The sequence below is a fragment of the Balaenoptera borealis genome, assembly GCF_965194805.1.
Source record: "Balaenoptera borealis genome assembly, chromosome: 1".
Taxonomy (NCBI): domain Eukaryota; kingdom Metazoa; phylum Chordata; class Mammalia; order Artiodactyla; family Balaenopteridae; genus Balaenoptera; species Balaenoptera borealis.
The window spans coordinates 106,558,062-106,583,442 of NC_138860.1; the positions used below are offsets into that span (position 1 = coordinate 106,558,062).

A 25,381-nucleotide genomic window follows, 5' to 3' on the forward strand; every position below is an offset into this window, starting at 1 on the left:
AACTGTAATCCTTTCCTTTCTTATTGTTATAGAAATTTCATTGCTCTCTGTATATCTCTTGTGCTTAGTCTTAACTTTTCTGATTTTATCAACCTCCTTATCCTTCTCTGGTTCTACCTACTTTTCTAAAACTTTCTGCCTAATTCTGCCACTGTACAAGTGAACACCTATTTGTACCTCTAACCTCACTCCCTCTAGGTTTTGGTCACAGGCCTACCAGGTTTGCCCCAGATCCTAGATGAAATGCTGAAATTACACATGTGCTGTGTCCCAAAATAAACTTTTAATTCAGCTTGGAATTTCAATTCTATTTTTTAATGGAAGCAATATTATAAACGGTGGTTCTGTCTCTAGGCCAAAAGCCCAGAAACAAAAGCATGTTTAACTCATAAGTTAATTGAAAATTTTATACTTATAACAAAGTAAAAGAATATAATGCCATTGCAATTTTAGTAATAAAATAAAATAAAAACAATATTGAATAAGAAGTAGTTATTTACTTTATACATTGTAGTATGTACTTGATGGAAATTTTGAATGGAGCATTCAAGTGCTTTAGGGATTGCAGTGTTTGTATATTATGGTTATGATGAAATAAATATTCACATTTTAAGGCAAGACAAGAAAAATTTAAACATAATGTTTTTTTCTCTGCCCCTTTGGCCACCTCCCTCCCCTCTAGTGTGCACTATGCATCTGTATTATGGGTTAACCAGACTTCCCCAAAGGCGGAAATACCTGCTCAACCATAAAGATCGATTTTTTCTTCTGGCACCAGTCATGTAACTCCTTGAAAAATAACATTCCTTTCTCAATCCAGTAAGGGGTTGATTACCCAACACTCACCTTGTACATGCAGACATCTTTGGTGAACTTTATGTATGATGCCAATATATTATTTCCCTTAAAGATAGTGATTGGTGTAAAACAAACTGGTCAGATGACCTGGGGAGATACTGGGCTACACCTAATGGAAGTTCTTAGCTTAAATACTTACTTATGACCTTATTAGTGTTACTAGCTGTATTATTTGTATTCTGCCTATTTTACACGATTATTGTTTCTTGCATTACCAACGTGTGGCTGAACCTCAGATAAATTTAGTGATGATTAGGAAACCTGAAACGATTGAGCAAATATATAGTACTATAAGATCAATGATTGTAATAGTGTAACTCTAGTTGTGGGAAGAAGCAACAAGAGGGAACCATTTCCTGGACCATAACAGACTAGTAAGACAGGTGGTATGGAGACTTTTGGCTACTGTTAACTGGGCCTAGTTCAGTAATGGCATATTGAGTGGCCTATCAACAAAATCCTTGCTGACCTGGGAATGAGCATTCTTACTGCCATGGGACAAATTGGTCCCAAAATGCCTACCAAACCTTGGTTGAAATTAAGACTGAAAGGGAAGGGATTGTAAAGAATGTTACCCAACATTCACTTTTACAAGAATCAAGTCATCAGCCACTGCAGTCGCTGACCTACGGTACACCCTCAAAGGAGTTCACGGTGAAGATCAGGGTGAGGCACTCTGTGCTTTGGGAAAACTGGCAGAACAGGCCTTCAGATAATTAGATAATTTCAGGAGAAAATTTTATGAACCCAGTTTCTTGCATCTTCCCATACTTAGAAAAGCACTAAAACCATTCACTAAGATATCTCCTCCTTGTGAATAGTAGTAACCTTCTACCAAGATGTGTACTTGATTGCACGTACCCCCCTCTCTAAAATCACATAATACTGGCCTTCCCCTTTACCCCTTTGGAACAGTTCTCAGAGCGCTCTGAGAGACTTGTCTTCTGGATTGTAATCCTCAGCTTGGCTCAAAAAATTTTTGCATTTCTTTCTCAGATTGACTATTGATTAATTTTTTTTAATATAAAAGGTCACTGTGAGAAAGCTAATTTGTTTGCCATTTTTACAGTTTTTGTTCAGGTTCGCAAATGAAATAATATAGAATAAGACATTTTCCATAAGTCCATCTCCATCTCTAAAATCCTCCTTGTGGCTTGGTTTATTTGTTTCTTCTATAGTTCTGAGAACTCTCCTTTTTTTACTGAAATCCCTGATACTCCTAAATTAGAACTTGATTCATGACTGAACTTTAATGGTCTGTATATGCCATAAAGTTATGTTTTCAAACTGCAGGTTAAGATTCATTGGTAGGTTATGAAATAACAATTCAGTAGGATGTAACCAGCATTAAAAAAAAGACAAGAATAGAAAATATATGAGTTTATCATATGCGGTAAAGGTAAATAGTATCTCTTGAAATGTTTGTAGGGTCATAATGTAAAAACATTTCTTACTTTGGGTATGGTAAAAAAATTAAAAAACCCCACAGCATATAGCAAAAAATATCCTTTTCCAAATTATTTAGATATTTTTTAGTAAACTCTTTTGGTTTAGTTTTTGCTTTTTTGTGGCTTTTTGTAATTGAAAGAACCTTGTTACCTCACACCTGTGCATTAATTAAGACTCTCGGTGCTTACACTCATTTCTTGGATGATGTAGAGTGGGTGTTACTGGCGAGTTCCCATAATTTTTTGTGTGTATGTTAACTTTTGAACTCCTTTGATGCCTTCATTTAAAACAAATGACTGGGGCTTCCCTGGTGGCGCAATGGTTGAGAGTCTGCCTGCCGATGCAGGGGACACGGATTCGAACCCTGGTCTGCGAGGATCCCGCGTGCTGCGGAGCGACTGGGCCCGTGAGCCACAATTACTGAGCCTGCGCGTCTGGAGCCTGTGCTCCGCAACAAGAGAGGCCGCAACAGTGAGAGGCCCGCGCACCACGATGAAGAGTGGCACCCGCTTGCCACAGCTGGGGAGAGCCCTCGCACAGAAGCGAAGACCCAACACAGCCATAAATAAAAAATTAAAAAACAAACAAACAAATGACTGGTAATAAAAGCTAGAGCTTGAATGCAGTATAACTAGACTCGATTAGTTATTTGCTAGCTTAATCATCTGACATGGTTTTAAAAGATGTGCTTTCCTCCATATTTCTTTTTTCTTACATGTCCTTGGAGTCGTACAATAAAAAGACATTTAATGACCAATTTATTTAAAAAATCCTTAATTAACACATAATCCTTTTTCTTACATCTAAATATTTTTCAATTGGATTCTTCTAATTTTATCTGAATTTTACTTTGTTGTAATAAATATATTGTCCTGTTAATGTCTGTAGTTCACAATGACAATAATAACTACATATTCATCCAAGTACGAGAATTTGGTATTCAGATAATAAAGAATACACTCGTTTTGAAGTTTTATCTTCATGTGAGATGTATGTAGAGCATGGTAAAGGCAGTCGTTATACCTTTTTACTAAGTGCCTGTCTTTCAGGCAAGAAAGAAAACTGTATAAATCTCATGAGGTTTGGTAATATTTCAGTTAGAGAATCAGGATAACCTCTCTTTTAAACTTTTAAACTAATAGGTCTATCTTTGTCCTAGGATGACAAAATGCAAGTTATGATATCTTTTCTTTTATTTCTCTATATTATACTCATGGTAGAATGTGAATATTAAAAACCTGTAAAAATCATACAAAATTGGTGGGAGTTTTTCCAGTGCTTGAAGAATGATCTCATAATATAATAGCTCATTATCCACATTCCATAATTTTAGCTTAAATGTTTCCACGTATAACTCTTTATTCCTTTTCATAACTATGCAATCTGTTGGCATAGATTGCCTAATGAATTAATGTATTCATTTGAAAAAGGTTCCTTAAATCATTAACCGGGAAACCATCATTGGCCATTGTTATGAAAATAGAACTTTACCTTGAGTGGTCGGTATCTGACTAAGGATAAAGAAATTGCTGTTGTCTACTTCTCTCGCTGACCTTGTTTGTTATATTTTCCTAATGAATGACAGGTAGTGGTGTCTTTTTCACTTCCCTTTCCCATCTTATACTTCATGCTCTAATAATTCCCAGTATGCTTTTCCACTTTGCTTTATCCTAAAATCATAAAGTTAGTGTTGCCCTGATTTTATTCCAGTTCATCTGTTATATTTTGCAAATGAAGAAACTGAGACAGAGATTAAGTGACCTGATTGATTGATGTTATTCAGCTACTTAACGCATAGCAGAGACTAGAAATAAAGTCTTGTTTCCACTTTCACCTGGCAGGAAGTCAGTGCCAAATAAATATTTGTTAAACCAAACTAACTCTTCCCACTGTACCATTCTTTAAGTGAGGCACATTTCTGCATTTAATTTTCATAATAACTTGGCCAAGATCACATGGTTAAAATAATGACCTTGATCCTCTCCAGTAAACCTTGTATGGTCCTAAAATCAGGTCTGGCCCTAATGAAAGGACCTGATAGCCATGTTCGAACAGAAGATTTTCTATTGCTCCATTCTTTAGCAGTTATTTTCTTAAATATTGTTTCCTATAGTAATTAACTATTTTTAGGGTTATGCTTTTCCTTTGAGTCTACAGAGAAATCTTGTGCTGCTCTTATGATATAGAATTTTTCAGAAGCTCTTGATTGGTTCATTTGTTCCTTTCGCTTATCTTTAAATGAGAAGAATTCTATCTAGCATCAATGTTTGATAAAAGATAGGGGTATAGAGTTGGACCCAAAGCTATCTACTTGGTAGCTACTGGTGTAATGTGCAGGGCTGGTTAAAGAGTATAGCTCCAGCACAATTGCTGGTGTCTAGCAGGAGTTTCTATAGTTTAGCTCTGGTCCAATGTGGGGTTTATAATTTACATGACTATAAAAGGATAATTTGTTCTAGTGATTCTAAGGGTGCTTTTATTTTTGTCTATGACCATGTATAGAAAACTCCCATTTCTGTGGAGAATGAACTGCATCTTGAGCTCTTCCCATCTGCAGCCTGTCCACCGTGTGGACTTTACTGCCATATAACATGTCCCTGCCCATCTACCTCTAGCCTTGTTAAATACTATGATTTGCAGGTTCTGCATATATGCACAAAGTGAGCTAGACAAGGGTGGGACTGGTTTTCTGTTAGGCAGATGGTAAGAGGCAGATAAACTGGATGAGAGAAGAAAATTGCCTGGGTTAACAATCATGTTTCTTAATTCAGAAGTATTTGGGCTATAAGTAATAGAAATACTGTCTCTTGCAATTGGTTGTTAGCCTCAGTTTTCAGTGTTGCAAATTAAATTGTCACCATGACTAGTTTAATGGGAAGTTGGGAGAAATCATATCAGAGATTTATTCAGGTGATGATATTTAAATCCAGAAGAAACATTTCTTATTTGTTCTTTAAGCTTTCTAGGATGAAGTGGAGCAAAACCTTTTGCTTTTATTGGATTATTTTATTATTTCCCAATCATGCTAATGAAAGCTAACATTTATTATCTTCCTTGTCAGACTTTTGGCTGTATCTAAATTTTATTAAAACAGTTTTGAAAGGAGGGTTTTTGTTTCCTTATTTTTCAGGTAAGGAATGAGACTTAAGTGACTTGCTTAAAGTTTCACAGTTGGTAATTGGTAGAGCTGAGATTCAAATCCAGGGCAAACTTCACATATCACATTCTTTTTTTTTAAAAAAATTATTTGCTTTATTTATTTATTTTTTTAAATTTTATTTATTTATTTATTTTTTTAAATTTTATTTATTTATGGCTGTGTTGGGTCTTCATTTCTGTGCGAGGGCTTTCTCCAGTTGCGGCGAGCGGGGGCCACTCTTCATCGCGGTGCGCGGGCCTCTCACTGTTGCGGCCTCTCTTGTTGCGGAGCACAGGCTCCAGACGCGCAGGCTCAGCAATTGTGGCTCACGGGCCTAGTCGCTCCGCGGCATGTGGGATCTTCCCAGACCAGGGCTCGAACCCGTGTCCCCTGCATTAGCGGGCAGATTCTCAACCACTGCGCCACCAGGGAAGCCCCCACATATCACATTCTTTATAGTACATACTTTTGAGAATGTGGTTAACTGACTATTGAAAGTAAATAGTTGTCTAGAACTTACTATCCTGTGATGTGAAAGCATTTATATTTTAATTACTTTTGAAAATAATGTGCTTTTAATCTTCTTTTTGAGATGGCAGTTCCTGGATTTACCCTTGGTGCCTTCATACTTCTGTTGCTCGTTAGTTCTGTGGCTAATTATCCCAATGGAAAGGTAACGAAGTCATGCCGTGGAATGATTCCTAAACATGGTCAAACTCCACGGTCTGATCCCGCTTGCCACATCTTAGTGAGTCAGATGACATTCAGGCCAGGAGATCAGATCAAAGGTACTGTGCTGGTATTAACTATTTACATTTTGAATTTCACTTTTTTTACTATACATTGAATCTTTATTACTGTTGGATTTATACAGTTTCATTTAATCTGTTCATCTACTTTTATAAGATACCATGATCTTATACTTCTCGTTTTTGTGTTTAACTACTACAGATGACTATATTACTTAAGTAGTATATTTACTACCCATTCAGAATAGGTGTTTTTTTTTTTTTGGACACACCACACGGCCTGCGGGGTCTTAGTTCCCTGACCAGCGATGAACCCGGCCCTGGCAGTGAAAGCACCAAGTCTAACCACTGGACTGCCAGGGAATTCCCCAGAATAGGTTTTAAAATATGTTTTTGTCATTATTTAATATATCTTCATTAACAGTACTATTTACTCAATAGAAATACATAAAATAAAGCTTATTTTATCTGGCTTAAGATGTTAAACCCTTATACTTCTTGACATTGTATAATCTCTTGTGTTTCCCTAATTCTGGCAGAAGGTGGGCTGAAACTTAATAGTCTATTAAGGATGTATCTATAACAGCATTTTACAAATTCTATTTTCTGCAACTTTAGAAATGCAGAATATTAATAGATACGCTCTAGCAAAAAGGATATATGGAAAAATAAATTTGGAACACTCTGTTATATATATTTCTTAGAGTTTCATACTGCACAGAAGAATGTTAAACGGCCTGAGATGTTTGCAGTAAAGACAGAAGTATTTACTTTCAACCAGCATTTTTTTTTTTTAAACATCTTTATTGGAGTATAATTGCTTTACAATGGTGTGTTAGTTTCTGCTTTATAACAAAGTGAATCAGTTATACTTATACATATGTTCCCACATCGCTTCCCTCTTCCATCTCCCTCCCTCCCTCCCTCCCTATCCCACCCCTCTAGGTGGTCACAAAGCACCGAGCTGATCTCCCTGTGCTATGCGGCTGCTTCCCACTAGCTATCTATTTTACATTTGGTAGTATATATATGTCCATGCCACTCTCTCACCCTGTCACATCTTACCCCTCCCCCTCCCCATATCCTCAAGTCCATTCTCTAGTAGGTCTGTGTCTTTATTCCCGTCTTGCCACTGGGTTCTTCATGACTTTTTTTTTTTTTCCTTAGATTCCATATATATGTGTTAGCATACTGTATTTGTTTTTCTCTTTCTGACTTACTTCACTCTGTATGACAGACTCTAACTCCATCCACCTCACTACAAATACCTCCATTTCATTTCTTTTTATGGTTGAGTAATATTCCATTGTATATATGTGCCACATCTTCTTTATCCATTCATCCGATGATGGACACTTAGGTTGCTTCCATGTCCTGGCTATTGTAAATAGAGGTGCAATGAACATTTTGGTACATGACTCTTTTTGAATTATGGTTTTCTCAGGGTATATGCCCAGTAGTGGGATTGCTGGGTCGTATGGTAGTTCTATTTTTAGTTTTTTAAGGAACCTCCATACTGTTCTCCATAGTGGCTGTATCAATTTACATTCCCACCAACAGTGCAAGAGTGTTCCCTTTTCTCACACCCTCTCCAGCATTTATTGTTTCTAGATTTTTTGATGATGGCCATTCTGACCGGTGTGAGATGATATCTCATTGTAGTTTTGATTTGCATTTCTCTAATGATTAATGATGTTGAGCATTCTTTCATGTGTTTGTTGGCCATCTGTATATCTTCTTCAGAGAAATGTCTATTTAGGTCTTCTGCCCATTTTTGGATTGGGTTGTTTGTTTTTTTGTTATTGAGCTGCATGAGCTGCTTGTAAATCTTGGAGATTAATCCTTTGTCAGTTGCTTCATTTGCAAATATTTTCTCCCATTCTGAGGGTTGTCTTTTGGTCTTGTTTATGGTTTCCTTTTCTGTGCAAAAGCTTTTAAGTTTCATTAGGTCCCATTTGTTTATTTGTGTTTTTGTTTCCATTTCTCTAGGAGGTGGGTCAAAAAGGATCTTGCTGTGATTTATGTCATAGAGTGTTCTGCCTATGTTTTCCTCTAAGAGTTTGATAGTGTCTGGCCTTACACTTAGGTCTTTAATCCATTTTGAGTTTATTTTTGTGTATGGTGTCAGGGAGTGTTCTAATTTCATACTTTTACATGTACCTGTCCAGTTTTCCCAGCACCACTTATTGAAGAGGCTGTCTTTTCTCCACTGTATATGCTTGCCTCCTTTATCAAAGATAAGGTGACCATATGTGCATGGTCAACCAGCATTTTTCAAACTACTTTGGCCCCAAGGACCACACTCTGACCATAACCTACCTTTTCTTCCCTGTGGAATGGCTATTACATCTCATGGAATAATGTCCTGTGGAACACGATTTAGAATTTCTTTGACTATAGGATGATTTCTACTGTTTTCTCTCCTGGAGTAGTTTTCTATATATACACCCAATTTGGTGACGTGCCTCCTTTAAACAGTTTTTTTGGGCGGATGTTGCTAAACTCTTAACTTATCTTTTTGTTTGTTTCTCAGTTACTTTGTCAGGGCCAACATTTAAAGGCTTTCTCTTAGAAGCACGTGATGCTGAGAATTTGAGTGGCCCTCCTATTGGCTCCTTCACACTGATTGACAGTCAAGTATCACAGCTTCTGACCTGTGAAGATATACAGGTTTGTGTTTAGTTTGAAACTGATTTCTGTCAGTTTCCATGGGTCTTTTCACTACAAGATGGTGTTTGCAAGATGAACAATGACATTACCCATGCATTGCAGACATCTGAGTACATTCAGGTTGATCAAACTTTCCCCCTAATTTTTCTACTGGCAACATATTTTTATACAACATCCTAGAAAAGGTAGGGTTGTAGCTTGAAGAGTTTATGGCTTTTGATATTTTATATAGTATTGACTCTTAGTATATTGAATTTCGAAGGATGTTAATATTGAAGATAGAATTCTAGAGTGGAACAGAGGTCTAATTTTTATAATTAATTAATTTAATGAACATTTATTATACCAGGAACTTTCCTGCATGGGATATGGTGATGAACAGGACTTGTTCTTTGAAGAGCTCATAGCCTTACACATAAGTAAAGCATGTGGACATATGCTATATGGCACATAAGTAGAATGTATGACTATAGGACAGACACATAAGTGGAATAGTATGATGACTTAGATTAGAACCCTACACAGGGTGGGTGAGAAGCATAGTAGAGGTGCCACACACAGGCTGGAGGGAATTGAGAGAGAGGAGATGATCTCAGCTAGACCTCAAAGAATGAGTAGGAATTTGCCAGGTGAATGAATGTGGGAAACAAGATTGTTCAAGAGAAAGGAATTACTAAAATATAATATTGCTTATTTGGAGGCAGGAATTATTTTCTTTTGATGAATTTTCTGCATTCTGTTTGCATCTATTAATAAAAAAAGAAACTTACAGTATAAATGAATTAATGAGCAGGCTTTATATAGCATCAACACACCCAGTATTCATAACTCTCTTCAGTTCTTAAATTTCTGCTGACTCTAGTTTATTCATAGAGCCGGCTGCTAATTTGGTGTCAATCAATCAACCTGTATTTATTGAGCACCTGAGTCCCTGTTCTAAATAAAATAGTCTTTACCACAATGCCAAGGTCATGCAATGATAAATTACTTTGCAAAATGGCTGTAGTTCCAGCTATGTTGAGCTACTGAGTGTCTGAATGGTAGTTCTTTTCCATTTTATTTCAGGGATCAGCTGTGAGTCACACAAGTCCATCCAAAAAAACAGAAATTAAAGTCTATTGGAATGCTCCAAGCAGTGCCCCAAATCACATAAAGTTTCTGTGAGTAGAAGAGTTTACAGCTCTGTAACTAGTATAATTGAAATAATGATAGTCTGTATCTTTTTTTATACCTATTGGACATTCACCTGTATGGCAGAGGTGTGGTGTAGTAATGACACCACCTTACTGATGTAAGTGACTGTTTTGCTTTTTTGTTTGTTTTTTTTTTCAGCATATATACTGAGCACTTAGCACAGGACCAAGGACCTAATAGACACTTAATAGACATTTGTTGAGTGAATGGAGTGTTGTAGTGTCTTCACACTAATAAGAGCCATCAATTAATACTTGAGTCTATATGGTGTATGGACAAATACTTTTTTTTAGATTTGTTCCTGTACTAGTATGAGAATATGAAAAAAAGCAGTCCTGAAATTTGGATGACTTTTTTTTTGCAGTGTCACAGCTTGCAGATTAGATTGTCAAAAGAGTAAGATCATGTGTGCTCCTCAGAATTATGAAATTCAGTAGAATTAGAATAGTACTTCTCTCTTAATCTTACATGCAAGGGGGAAATGGAATGTCATAAAGCCATATAATGATTCCTGAGTGGTGTTATAGACATATATTTTAAAGGGAGAATTGCTCTCCTGGCCTGTCTCTATTTTCTGCTTCACTTTGTACACAGGTCACCAGCACACAGTAATGCAGCTTTGCACCTGTGTGTTGAGTGGAATGTGGGAAAGGGGATATGACCCCAGTAAGAACTGATAGTTGCTTATGCAGCCTCTATATAGCTTTTTGCTGTAGCTGCCTGTTACACATGGCTTTTGGAATAATTTGAATGACCACTATGAAAAGTGTGGTAGTAGTATGTTCTGTAATGTCAGGAGTAGAAATCTGTGCACTTTAGTCCTGGGGTCTGACATTCCTGGTTGCTGTGAATATGCCCAAAGAACAGACAAGTAAGAGAAGAGAGAGAGAGAGAGTAACTAAAATTCATTTGGTGATGAAGTGGAAGAGAGTCATTAGAGATTTGCCTCACACGAAATTCTGTCAGGTATTACAGGCATCCTTGTTTTATTGTACTTTGCTTTATTTGGCTTCACAGGTATTGTGTCTTTTTACAAATTGATTTGTGGCAACCCTGCACTGAGTGGGTCTATGGGCACCATTTTTCCAACAGCTTTTGCTCACCTTGTGTCTCTGTGCCACAGTTTGGTAATTGTTGTAATATTTCAAACTTTTTCATCATTATTATATTTGTTATGGTGATCTGTGATCAGTGATCTTTGATGTTACTACTATAATTTGCTGAAGGCTCAGATGATGGTTAGTATTTTTTAGCAATAAGATATTTTAAAATTAAGGTATATTCATTGTTTTTTTTTTTTTTAGATATAGTGCTATTGCACACTTAGTAGAATACAGTATAGTGTAAACATAACTTTTATATGCACTGGGAAACCCCCAAGTTCTGTTACTCACTTTATTGTGATATTCGCTTTATTGTGGTGGTCTGGAACTGAACCTGCAGTATCTCCAAGGTATACCTGTATTAAGTGGTATGTCCCTAGTTCATTACTTTTTTTTTTCGATTTGATTATGATGGGCCACAATCATGGTTCTGTCTAATCTCACTCTCGCTGGTACTGCATTTCAGAGCCACGGTTGTTGAGAAGTACAAAATCTACTGGGTGAAGATTCCTGGTCCTATAATTTCACAACCAAACGTCCTTCCTTTTACAACACCTAAAGCTACAATAGCACCTATGCCAACATTACCTCCAGTCTCCCATTTAACCAAATCAGTAAGTAACATTTTTATGGTTTCACCAAATGCAATCTAAAGGAACATCTTCCTTAGAAATTGTGGTTCTGTGCTTAGGAACGTGTGTAGAGAAGTAGCTGTCCTGGGTTGTGGTAGCAAGTTTTTGAATTCCCTTCAGGAAATCAGGAGGAAGTCTTCATTGTAACATTATGATTTATAGGTTAGAATAAGAGGAGTGTAAGACCCTGCATGTTCAAAGTGTGGTTATGACATTCACATGTAGTCCATACTAGCGGTGGATATGTTTTCACTTGAAAGTAAATCTGAAGCAGCAGCTTTCTTCCATTCTTTTTTTTTTTTTTTTAAAAAAAAGACACAGCCAAATATCACACATGGAGAGGGAACTTAAAGCTTAAGCTAAGTTTAGACAAGATTTGGAGGAGAATCTTGACATGGTGATATAACTCTTCGATCTTATTTCATTAAGGCCAATGAGTACTGGGGAGTTCTGTGTGTTGAACCACAGAAACTCTTTTGCAAGCTCATCAGCTAGAATTCCATTTAAGCCCTCTGATTCAAAAGAATTACCATTAAAAAACATATCTTAGAAAGGGTGATGCATATTAGAAACATTAGAAAGGTTTTACTGAAAACAATTCTGATAAATTGTACTTATCAATTCAGAAGTAAATATAATGAAAAATGTCTTAAAGTAGGTTATTACAGTTGCAAGAACAAATTTGGGCCTGAATCCTGATTTGTCTAATTTCTGTTTGACTTTGGAAAAATTACTTAATTCCTAAAGTCTCAGTTTCTTCACCTGTAAAATGAGAAATAATATCTAGCTCTTACATAGTATTACTATAAGAACTAAACATTGGAATGAATATAAGGTTTCTAAGGGCTTTGTACTTAATAGATATTCAGTAAATATTAGTTCATTTTTTTCTCTTCCTTCCCTTTCTTGTCTTTTTATAACTCTTTTTTTCCTCATACTAAATAAAGCTCTTGTACTCCTATACAGTGTCTCATTTTGTTTTCCTTCTTTTCTACATTATGCAATATATGATGAGCCATTTGATTACATTATTATGAACTTTTGTTTGACCAAACAATTCGATCTATTATTTGCGCTAGTTCTCAGTTTATTTAGTGTTAATGTTTATTTATTTAAAAGCTGCTTTAGGGGAGTCCACAGTCAGTTTGGACCTTAGCTTCCCAGTAGGAATCTGTTGACAGGATTATTATCTTTCCATAAATTCATATAAAAGGCTTTAGCGCTTGTTGGAGCTTTTGATTGTATCTCTGCACCAAGTTTATAATCTCTAATTATAGAGAGGTTCATTCAGAGTCACAGGATGATGGCATTTGTAGAGAACTAGGAGAGACCTCAGGGTCACTGCTGCATAGTTAGGTAAAGAGACCCTGTGAGAATAAGTTCTTTAGCAAACGTGATGGAGTAAAGGGGAGAGCAGAGATCAAAACCCATGGTTCCTAGCTCCTCGTGGCTTGTTCTCTCCACTCTACTAGGATTTCTCTTTAAGTTCCTGTGAAATAATAAGGAAAAAAATAAAACAGCCTCTGCCTGGTTTCTGTTAATATTTGACCTTGACCCCAGTTCCTGATACAGAGCTGCTAAATCCCTTGGAATTTCCTGGATGATGGGAGCATCTTTTGTTCTAATGAGGTGACTCTTGGTGGGCTCCTGTATGGGGGCTGGTCACCAAAAAGACCAAGCCATGATTAGAAGCTTGTAGCTTTCAGGCCCCCTCCCCCCATTCTCCAGAAAAGGGAGAGAGGCTGATTGAGCTAAAAATCCATCATGCCCACATGATGGAGCCTCCATAAAGATTTCAGAAATATGGGTTTCAGAGAGCTCCTGGGTCCTGACCACGTGGAGGCGCTGGGAAGGTGGTGACTCAGAAGTTCTGTGCCCCTTCCTACATACCTTGCTTTACGCATCTCTTCCATCTGGCTGTTCCTGGGTTACTGTCTTTTTATCAACATAATTAACTGGTAATCTACTAAGTAAACTATTTTCCTGAGTTCTGTGAGCCATCTTAGTAAATTATCCAACTTGAGGATTAGGTGCTGGAAACCTCCAATATATGGCCGACCATTCGGAAGTACAGGTGACAACCTGGGGCTTGTGATTGGCATCTGTGATTGGTATCTGAAGTGGGTGCAGTCTTGTGGGACTGAGCCCTTCACTTGTGGGATCTGACACTAACTTCAGGTAGACAGTGTCAGAACAGAATTGAATTGTAGGACACACAGCTGGATGTCTCCAAAGAATTGCAGAATTGCTTAGTGTGGGAAATAGCCGCACCAACTTGGTGGCCAGAAGTATTGGTAGAGTAGAAGAAGAAATGAGAGTTTTTCTGTACAGTTCCCATTAAATCTAGTTACTTAAAGTAATGTTTAGCTCTCTTCTGAAATGTCGTGTCACAGCTCATTCTAACACAAGATAACTGCCTGTTTGCCCTGTCAGATTGTAGAGCTGACATTTTTCAATACTCTTTCTTATTTGCCACACCAAGAAGCTCTGAATTAAATCATTGTAGATTATTTTTGTTTCTCCCCCACTAAATTGTTCTTACTATTATTTGGAGTGGTGGTATATATAGGAGTAACCATTTTTTCTTACATTATCTTAATGTCAAATTTGAACCTGAATTCTAGAAGCGGAGTCCAGGATCTAAATATAAAACTTGCTAAGGGCTTGTTTGTTTGCTTTTAAAAATTCCATCTCTGAAAACTAGAGGATACCCTTTAGGCAAGAATGTCAATGTGGACTTAAATATTCCCTAAGAAATTCTCAAAATTTACCAGAAACTTTGCTCCAGAACATAATTAACATGAAGTATTTTGTGTATTAAAGGGATTTTAATACTCATGCATAATTACAATCCAATTAATGTTGTGTCTTCTAAAGTTTAATTAAAATTAATTAAGTTTAAAAGTTCACAACCTAACTACTGCTTTGATAATTTCTAATTTGGGATGTGTCTTTGTTCCCTTGTTTGAATCCTTATTATGAAAACGTATTCTTATTAAAACCCATACTTCAAAGTAGTAGCTCTTCTGTCATTGGAAATGAACTGCCTGTTTGATAACTGACTTTTTTCCCCCTGTCATTTTTCTAGTTCAATGCTTCAGATTGTGGGAACAAGAAGTTTTGTATTAGGAGTCCTTTGAACTGTGACCCGGAGAAGGAGCTTGCCTGTGTCTTCTTATCCTTCACACGAGATGCCAAGTCAGTGATGGTTGAAATGAGCGGTCCCAGTAAAGGCTATTTATCCTTTGCATTTTCTCACGACCGATGGATGGTTTGTACCTCTCACTTACATAAGTGGTGATGAAAGGAGAGTCACTGGGGTGAGCTCTCATCAGTAGCAGTTTAGCTGTTTGTTCCAGAGTCAAATTATCATACTTAAGGGAGGAATGGGAAGGGAGGGCAGAGAAACTAACTTAGATTCTAAGTTAAGCAGCTTTGAGTTGGGCAATTACATATCTCTAAGAACAAGGCTGTCCTGAGGAAAGTTAGGACATTAGGAAAGTTAGTTGTATTTCCAGTGGATTTGCCACTTTATCTGTCTACCTCTGTCTGTCTACCTCCGTGATATACAGGAAGTGCAGTTAAGAAAAAGTTGCTCTGCGTAAAATCTCATGTTGTTTGTGATGCTTTTCAACTCCTAGTTTTCTCAAGTGGCCAGCAACTATAGCATGGGTTGCTGCTCTTCTTGCCCCCCGTCATCGGCACATTTCCCAAACAGAAAATTAAACCTGGCATGTCCAGGCATAAATGGATTCTTTACCAGGTCTACAGAAGGCAGCATTTATTTTCACCTGATTCTCCCTCTCCTTGGGTAGTGCTGAATGGATTAAAAGATTCTGTAGGTGACAGCCTTGTGGTGTGGTGTGGAAGAGCAGAGTTCTGCATTAGCATTCTGATTTCCCAGGGAGAGGGAAGAAGGGTATAAAGGCCAGGACATGTGTCAGTCCTTTTCCAGCAGAGCTGGCTGTAGAGGGGGATGGCTACAAATGGAGAAGGCTTTTTACTTCCACATTAACAAATGCAAGGCGTCTTTTCTTGAGAGTTTTCTTCCTGTCAGGTTTTAAACTTAACATCACTTTTTAAGGAAATCATTATTTCAAAAAAAGAGAAAAGGAACTCTGAGAATCTATGATAGAAGAACAAATATTTTCCTTCAAAGTGCACTCTAATCACAGTGATCCTTGTTACGCTGGCTGCAAATATTACAGGAAGCCAGGTGTAACTTTTTTAGGGGGATGTCATTGCAATGTACGCTATGACCTGTATATTTTACTATATAGTTCCAGAATGCACTCATTATCTTTTTTCATTCAACAAAGGGTATACCTTAAACCTATGAGATAGAAGACATGTCATCAGCTTCTAAAAATAACATATAAATTATGACTCTTTCCTTTTTAAAGTTGCTTTTATGGGAAATTTTATACTTGTTCAAATGATGTTGCAATTGTTCAAAACATTTTGCCCATTTCCCTTTTGTAATTACCATTAGACCTACAGCATATCCTTTTGGGTATTCTCAATTCTGGCAAAAATGAACCTTATGCCTAAGGTGCATAAGGGGGCTGGGTTAAAAATAAAATGTGACTGTAAAGCAATAAGGAAAGTTGGTGGCTTGTTGTTGTGTGAATGGAACTGGCTCTGAAGGAAACTCTGAAGATGAATCCAACAGGGGTTAACGATGGTAGCCTTGTTGGAATAAGTGTGTAGCTTCATTAAGGTGCATGTCTAAGGTAGGGTACACATTTAGATATGTGTTCTAGTCACTTCATTAAAAATATTCTAGTCACTTTGTAGCCAAACTTCATGCAAAACTATACTAACACATTTCCTTTCCTGGTCACATAAAATCCGTCAGCCAGAGGGAAAGACAGTATTGTTGCAGTGAGTGTTGTGATGAGGAGCCTACAAGTAGACCAGTTATTTCTAAGTTGTAGGCATAGATGACACAAAAACCTTTATGTCTAATTCAAGATATATTTATCTTACTTAGAAATCTTATGTTTCTAGTATCGTACTCATCAACAATGTTTATAAAAAAGACTTAATTATGCAGGTGCAGTTGATTTACAGAGAAATCCTGTTTGATGATTAAAATCATCTGTACACCTGTTTGCCTAAATTGGGGGGAAAATAAATCATCATCAAAAATATTTTTTAAGTGGTTGTTTCTATTTTTGATTATTTTAAAATTTTTTGGATATTTTTATGACCTGCTATTTCTTATCAGTATGTAATGTAAATTTAAATACTGAAGGTATCTGATGTTCTGAATACTGACTAGATAACCTAAATTATACCTTTTTCAATTTGGTTTATAAATTAATGATAGCAGTTGTTTTGGTATTAGACCTCATCACTAAAATTGGTGAAAGTACAACTATCCATATTTTTGCTAACAGTGACTTGCTAATATCTGAATTTTAACTGAAATTCAAAGTATACACCTCTTCCTCATCTCAGATATTTTGCTATATGAGATAGAGTATTCAAGTATATACACTATATTAGCTTCCATTCTCTGCCTTCCCCTGCCCAGTGTTGTCTTATTCTGTACATAATTTCTCAACGCTCAAATTCCAGAACGTTCCCAGTCCTGACCTCTCTTGTGTGTGTCCAGATTGGAATTTCCAGCTGCTGGGTGGTCTCTTCCAGCTGAGTGCTCTGGACAACACAGACCATCATCTGTAAAACTGAATTTATTATCTACCCTCCTGCTGTCCTTTTGTGTTTCCCATTCTTGATGATCAACAACAATAGTAAAAAAGCAACTACTATTATCGATTTCTTGCTTCTTTTCAGATACTGTCTGGGGCTATTTATGGACTGTCTCATTCATTGCTGCCACCATCTTCTCTGGTGTTCAAGGAAACTTCATTTGTGATTTAGATTCTTCTTTTTTATTTACCTTTCAGGTGCTTCTTTCTCTCACCCACCCCAACTTTTTGTTCTGAAAAGCTTTAAACATTCATGAAAGTTGAGAGACTAGTACAATGAACACCAGTAAGCCCTTCACCTACATTTGTTGTTTTTTCTCTCTCTCTCTCCCTCTCTCTCTCTCCGTGTGTGTATGTGTAGATTGACTTATTCACTGTATATTAACACACATTTTTTTCCCCTGAACTATTTGAAAATTAAGTTGCAGATATCATGACATTTTAAGTCTAGTTTGCAGCATGTGTTTCCTAAGAAGGATATTCTCCTACAATTATCTATAAGATCACTATCACAATATATAATATAATAATTTTATGCAATAGAGCCTATATTCAAATTTCCCCAATTATCCCAGTAAAGTCATATGTATATGTATATTTTTAAAATTTCTGATACAGACTAATCAGTTACCACTCAATGCATTTTATTATCTCTTTAATCTCCTTTACTTTAGAACGGTTACCCTACCTTTTTTCTTTTAGGCCAGTTGTTTTGTAGAATGTCCTACAATTTTTACAATAGACTCAGGTTAATGTGGTTTTTGACCACATTTGAGGTAATCTCAATCCTAGCCCCAAAAGCCTTTAGTAGTTAAGGTGAACCTTTAGTAGTTATAGGAAAATGTTTTTTTCTTTAGCATAGTTTCAAAACTCTTCAAAGTCCATTTCTGGCCTTACCCTGTATATGTTTTAGCTCACAAAGCTACCTGTTTCCTAAAGTTTCCCTATATTTTTTATATTTCTGTATGTTTGGTTCTAGAAGTTCCTCAGTTTGAAAAACGTTTCCCTTAATCGCAGCTCTACCTTATCCACATATATTTTTTATTCTCTAAGGCCTAGTTAATGCTATCTTTTCTGATAAGCCTTTTCAATCTTTTGACCCTACCTAATTTGTCTTTCCATAGCACTGTGTTTAAATCTGTTTTATCATAATTCATGTACTATTTTAACCGTCTCCTCTCTTAAAACATAGTCTTTGATTGTAAGAACTATGTTGTCATCTTTATTTCCTCCACATGATATTTTCTCATAGAGTGCATTCTAAATGCTGGAATGAGAGGAACAAACGAGGGTAAGAGGTTCTGTCCAATTCAGGGATTTGGTTGAAGCTCCTCATGTGTGTCCTTCCATGCTCCAAATCTGGGGTTTCTACAGCTGCCTGGAGCCTAAGGTTGTCGTAGCACCTTCTCTTACCCTCATTGTAGAGTAGTGAGAATGGAGAGTTACCTCTTCTCCATCCCCGTCATCCTCTCCAGTATTTGGGAGGTCTGCCTTAATGACTCAGTTGACTTCTCATCATCAGTTTGCCTCAAAATCAACCATTCTATTAAATTTTGTTTTAAATAACAAGAAAATTCCTATACCTCATTGATGATAAACATTCTAGAAAACACACATTGTTTGTTTAAATCAGAGATCAGCCAACTTTTTCTGCAGAGGTCCAGATAGCAACCACTTCGGAATTTGTGGGCCATATGGTCTCTGTTGCAGCTACTCAGTTCTGGTGTGATAGCGCTAAAGCAGCTGTAGATTATCCATAAGTTGGTGGCTGTATTCCAATAAAACTTTATTTATAAACACTGAAATTTGAATTTAATATATTTTTACTTGTCATGAAATATTATTCTCTTAATTTAAAAAAAAACATTTAGATGTGTAAGCACCATCCTCAGCCTGTGGCCTGTACTAAAACAGGCATCAGGCTGAAGTTGGTCTGTGAGCTGTAGTGTGTAGTAGTTTAAATTATGACGACTACAAGTTTCTTATCTTGAGTTGCACTAATTCTGATTTGAATATAAGATGTGTAACAAGGAATAATTTCTTTGCTAAGGTTATGTACTTGAGAGTTAAAACTGGAATTTTTAAAAATAAATTTAAAATGTGTTAGAATATCATATTGGTATTCATAGCAAAATTTAAATCATAACTGGTTAGTCTTGGATCTTGTTTAAGGAGTTTAGTGACTAAAGCACATAAAAGACCTTGTTAGATAGTTTATGAAGAGCAATTTAGAATAGATGAAAGAACCAAAACTATACACAAAAATTTAAAATCCAGATTATTCTTTTGTATTGTGACTTAAATGTGCTTTAAAGATGCAGTCTACTCTCTGATAGTCACTTTAAATAAGATTTAATTTTTAGAGCTAAGGAATGTTGGGGATTAAAGGATAGATAAGAATTAGACTGACAAAGAATGCCCCCTTGAGCTCAGATATTGTGGTCTCAATATGCAATAGTAAATCTATTAAGTGTGTACAATATTAGCAATATTTGATTATAGTATCTTACATCTTAAAAGTTACCCCCCAGAATCCAATATAATGCAGTGCACTTACAGTTATGAAAATTGTAGGACACACTTACTTACAAATAAATATCCAGAGCAATGTTTATGAAAAGTTCAGTGAATAACAAAACTTTATATTTTCCCATTTGGGGAGAAAAGTAGGTTATAAATACAAATAGGTTTGGATGAATATATACAAAAGCATTAACAGTGGTGTTCAATTGGTGATGGGTTATGGGCATATAACCATGTTATATGTCTATTTTAATACACTGAAATTGTATTGCTTTTGCATGATAACAATCATTTTTAATTAATTTATCAGACAGCCAATTCTTTAGAATTTGCGGTATCATTTTAAGATTGAGTCAGTAAATTATGTTTTAAAAGCATCAAATACTATTTGATAACATTACGGACTTTTTTTTTTTTTTTGGATGCGTTGGGTCCTCGTTGTGGCTCGAAGACTTCTCTCTCTAGTTGCAGCGTGTGGGCTTCTCTCTAGTTATGGCATGAGGGTTTTCTTTCTCTAGTTGTGGCGCGCGGGCTCCAGAGCACGTGGGCTCTGGCATGCGGGCTCTCTTGTTGAGGCGCACAAGTTCAGTAGTTGTGGCGCGCGGGCTTAGTTGCCCTGTGGCATGTGAGATCTTAGTTCCCTGATGAGGGATTGAACCCGCATCCCCTGCATTGGAAGCCGGATTCTTTACCGCTGGACCACCAGGGAAGCCCCAGGGACTTTTTTTTTTTAAAGAAACTAAATTCACTTGAACTTTTTCTCATTTGCAATTGTTTTTCAGGGTGATGATGATGCTTATGTGTGTATTCTTGAAGATCAGACTGTGAACATACAACCTTCCCATCTGACAGGGCGAAGTCAACCTGTAATGGACTCAAGGGTAGGTGTGAAAATTCTGAGAATCTCCATCTGGCCGGTCCACCTTCTGGCTATGTGGCTGACAGTGACATGGCTATGCTGCAAGATAGCTTCCAAACCTGCAGTTAGCAGCAGAGACCAAGCAGGGGCCTGGCAGCAGGGTTCCTCTCTTATTATAATCTGGGAGAAGCCTTTCTGCGTTTTATTTTTAACATATATATATATGTAAATTGTATATATTTAAGGTGTACAACATGATGTTTTGATATCCTTCTACATAGTGAAATGGTTACTAGAGTCAAGAAAAAGTAACTATGTGAGGCAATGGATAATAAATGTATCCATTGCCTCACATAGTTACTTTTTCTTTGTGATAAGAGCACCTGAAATCTACTCTCTTAGCAAATTTCCAGTATATAGTACAGTATTAACTACAGATACTGTACCCCTTTTCTATGCTTTAGAAAGCATAAGAAAAGTTTCTCTTTGAGGAAAAGATGAATTCTTGCTTGTGTTACTTAAATCCTTTTTTTTAATGCATCTTACAAAAAATATTTTATGGTTTATTAAGAGGGTCAAAGCATCAGCCCCTTTTCAAAACTTACAGACAGATTTTTAGAGGCTTATGTAAGTGACACAGAATTTCTTGATTGGTGAGAAAGAGGCGCACATATGGAAGGTACTGGTTCAGTGCCTTGGGCAATTGTCTAAAGTGCCCGTTGTTGGCACCTGTGCCAAAGATGGCCTATTTCTGGTAGAGAAGTGTCATTTTTCACATGGCAACTGACAAGCAAATGAGCTCTGATGGAGCAGTAGCTATCATCTAATGACATGTTATGTTCTCTGCATAGCTTTCTTGTGGGGTTGGAACTTCTCCCCAGTTGCATGTTGCATTTTGGCCACTAGAGTATTACTTGCTAAGTGTTTCTTCAGTGTTGTTGATTGTATATTAGTGGCCAGTTGAAGTTAGTACATCTGCCAAAGTTTCTAGCCTAGGTAGTAAAAATACTATCTTTGCCAAGTGGGATAAAGACAAATAAACTGGGAGAATATGTTTCTTGTACTCTTCAAAGAGGAAGTGGGAAAACAATGACACTGCAGACAAAACATGCACAGGGGAACTTAGGGAAAGGAAATGGAACAGGTCAGGATTTTGATCATATCTTATTTTCAGCAAATCTTTGGAAAGTGCTGAGAAGACCCATTGTATGTGTTTGCAGGATCCTCTTGAGGATATGGCTTGGAGGTTGGCGGATGGTGTTATGCAGTGTTCTTTCAGAAGAAACATTACCCTTCCTGGGGTTAAGAATAGATTTGATCTAAATGCAAGCTACTACATATTTCTAGCAGATGGTGCAGCTGATGATGGTAAGTATATTGATTAAAAAACTACCTTTTTAAGTTTTTTTTTGCTCACTTTATTCCTTTCCCTCCTTATTTGGAGAGACTATGGTAATTGCTCTTTTTTAAGATATACGTTTGTGGGTAAAGAGTTATTAAACCCTTTTCCATTTTTTGCCTGACAATTTGACTTTGGTTGACCTCCTAGCTTTGTTCCCCTGGAAACTAGGTAAAGGTAGTGTTAATTGGGTTATAAGGCAACCTGCTTATGATAAAAGTGATTTCTGGCTGGTAGACTGCATTTGGACCAGGAGTAACTGTAAATACCCAGTAAGAAGGCATGTCTTTGGGCTTCCCTGAGTGCAGTGACATTGGCAGATCCTTTGCAGGGATACTAGAAGCAGGACTTTGGGGTTATTGTAGGAGATATTGGCTCCTGTGGATGCCCTATCCAATACGAATCTCATCGCCTTGGACCTGAGCTTTCTTCAGGGAGGTGGAGAGGGGTAAAGAAAATAGCTCCTGGACAGCTGAGTAAGCTTCCACAGGACCTCCCTTTGAAAAAGAATGCCTCATGGTGTCCTGCAGGTGTGCTGTGTTTCCTGTCCCACATCCTTCTCAGTCAGTCTGATGCCAAGCGTAGCCTAAGGGAGTTTTATGAGTTTGAATGTTTAGTTTATACTTAAGACTGCCCTGGTAGGTACTGCAACACATATTAATAAGAATAATTAGATTTTGTTTAAGGTCTTGGCTAATGATATTCTGAAGAACTGCAGGAAATGCCAAGGTAGTGTAATATTTAGTGACTCATCTCCCTGGAGATAATACTACTCCCAAACTTTGAGCATATGGCCTACTTTGAAAATGGTGAAAAGCTGAGTATATAGAATGGAAGGATGGGGGTGAGGTAAAGGAGGAGGAGGAACAGAAATGTGGTACAGGCAGAATTGTGAAAAGCCTTGCGTATTCTATCATGTGGTTTATTTTTAATAGAAGTATAGTTGATTTACAATGTTGTGTTAGTTTCTGGTGTATACCAAAGTGATTCAGATATATATATAGATATATATATATACTTTTTCAGATTCTTTTCCATTATAGTTTGTTACAAGATATTGAATATAGTTCCCTGTGCTATGCTGTAGGACCTTGTTGTTTATCTATTTTATATATAGCAGTTTATATTCTATCATGTGGTTTAGATTTTATACTATAAGTAAAGTAGGGATTCAAAAGGTTTTAAAGCAGGACAAAATATCAACTCAGTGTTAGAGAAAATTTAGGAATATTTGCAGCTTTAGTTGTGGATGATATGTTTGGTTATCTTAGTCAAATCATGTATTCTTACTTGCACCAGCAACAGCAAATGTAGCTGGAAATAATTTCCTGGTTAAATGATAACAATGAACAAAAATTACTTAGTACTTAATGAGTGCCAGTTGCTGGCTCAGCGCTATCATTAAGGTTTTCATTTTTATCTTCATAGAAACCTACATAAGATATGTACTATTATTAACCTTATTTTATCCGGCAGGAAACAGGCTTAGAGAGGTTAAGTCATTTGCCCAGACCAGTAAATGGTAGAGTTGGAATTTGAACCTAAACTCTTTGACCTCAGAGCCCAAGTGTTTCACTTTCTAACATGGGAAATGTAGGAAATGAATTTTTAAGCAGAAGAAGGTCAAATATTTGCATTTTTAAACAAATATTACTAAAGCGCAGGTTATTGTCTTATTGTTATTATTGCAGCTATCACTTATTGTACATTACATATATCTCATTTATTTCTCACAGAGGCTTTGTAAATAGATATTATGTTGCCCATTGTAGAGACAAGAGAACTGGAGCCTAGAGCGGTGAAGTAACTTGTTCAAAATCAAACAGGTAGCAGAGTCAGGAATTAAACCCAACTCTGTTGCAGTTATAAGAGTTGTGTCCTTTTCATCATATCAAACTGCTTCCTTTTGTGCCCAGCATTTTCTAGGTGCTCCATAAATGATTACTGACTTGAATGGATGACTTAAATTGCTAGGAGATTTTAACAGTTTGCATCTGTACTTTAAAAAGTTTATACTTAAAAAGTTTATACTTTAAAAGAAAAGCAGTGTCATTTAAATGGGTGAATTCTGTTGTACAATAAATTATATGTGTTTTGGGGTGTATGGTGATGCCAAAAATTTCTTCTTAGGCCAGCATTGTAGAACTTGGAATGCATTTTCTGATAGAAACAATATTTTCAGTAATAGTTCTAATATTTTCCTGGAAAAACCTAGTTCGTGGACGATTCATGTGCAGAATAGAGCACTGTTTTATCTCCCTTTCCTGCTGGTGTTGCTGTGCTCGTGGCATGGTAGGGAGAATCTCTACCTTGTCTTTTGTGGTGTTTGCCAAAGCATGGGGCTCAAATAACCTGCTTCAGAACCACCTGGAATGACTGCTCAAAAGGCAGGTTCCCGAGCTCCATCCCACACTCACTGAATCTCTGTTGTTTGTGCTTGGAATCTGCATTTTAACAAGCATTTCAGGCAATTGTTCTGTATACTGTGGTTCGATAACTTACTGCTCTAGGACAATGTTCTTCCAACGAAGGGGTACATATTGTAAGGTAGTCCAGGGGATACAGAAAACAATACTAGAACTTTTTTCTTAGATTTATTTTATCTCACTAAAAAATTTCTAATTTAATAGTGTTCATAATATGTTAAAACAATAGTACATAAATATGTTTATTAACAAAAATATACATATGTCACAGACTCATTTTTGTTTTTTAAAAATTTTAAAAAATGTATTTATTTTATTTTTTTTGTCAGCGTTGGGTCTTTGTTGCTGCACGTGGGCTTTCTCTAGTTGCGGCGAGTGGGGGCTACTCTTCCTTGCGGTGCGCGGGCTTCTCATTGTCGTGGCTTCTCTTGCTGTGGAGCACGGGCTCTAGGCACTCGGGCTTCAGTAGTTGTGGCACACGGGCTCAGTAGTTGTGGCTCGTGGACTCTAGAGCACAGGCTCAGTAGCTGTGGCGCTCGGGCTTAGCTGCTGTGGCGCTCGGGCTTAGCTGCTCCGCTGCATGTGGGATCTTCCCGGACCAGGGATCGAACCTGTGTCCCCTGAGTTGGCAGGCAGATTCTTAACCACTGCGCCACGAGGGAA

The 25,381-nt window shown here is 36.9% G+C and overlaps 1 protein-coding gene across 6 annotated transcripts in view; it reads left to right on the plus strand.

Annotated features, from left to right (window-relative positions):
• Positions 1 to 25,381, plus strand: part of FRRS1 (ferric chelate reductase 1) — a 99,538-nt gene that overhangs the window by 56,359 nt on the left and 17,798 nt on the right. For all 6 annotated transcript variants that reach the window (XM_082384671.1, XM_082384672.1, XM_082384670.1 and 3 more), the window contains 7 exons: positions 6,039 to 6,234; positions 8,729 to 8,865; positions 9,931 to 10,025; positions 11,629 to 11,776; positions 14,883 to 15,065; positions 20,817 to 20,915; positions 22,114 to 22,261. In XM_082384671.1, the coding sequence (XP_082240797.1) occupies positions 6,039 to 6,234; positions 8,729 to 8,865; positions 9,931 to 10,025; positions 11,629 to 11,776; positions 14,883 to 15,065; positions 20,817 to 20,915; positions 22,114 to 22,261 (1,006 nt within the window). The remainder of the gene's footprint in view (positions 1 to 6,038; positions 6,235 to 8,728; positions 8,866 to 9,930; positions 10,026 to 11,628; positions 11,777 to 14,882; positions 15,066 to 20,816; positions 20,916 to 22,113; positions 22,262 to 25,381) is intronic.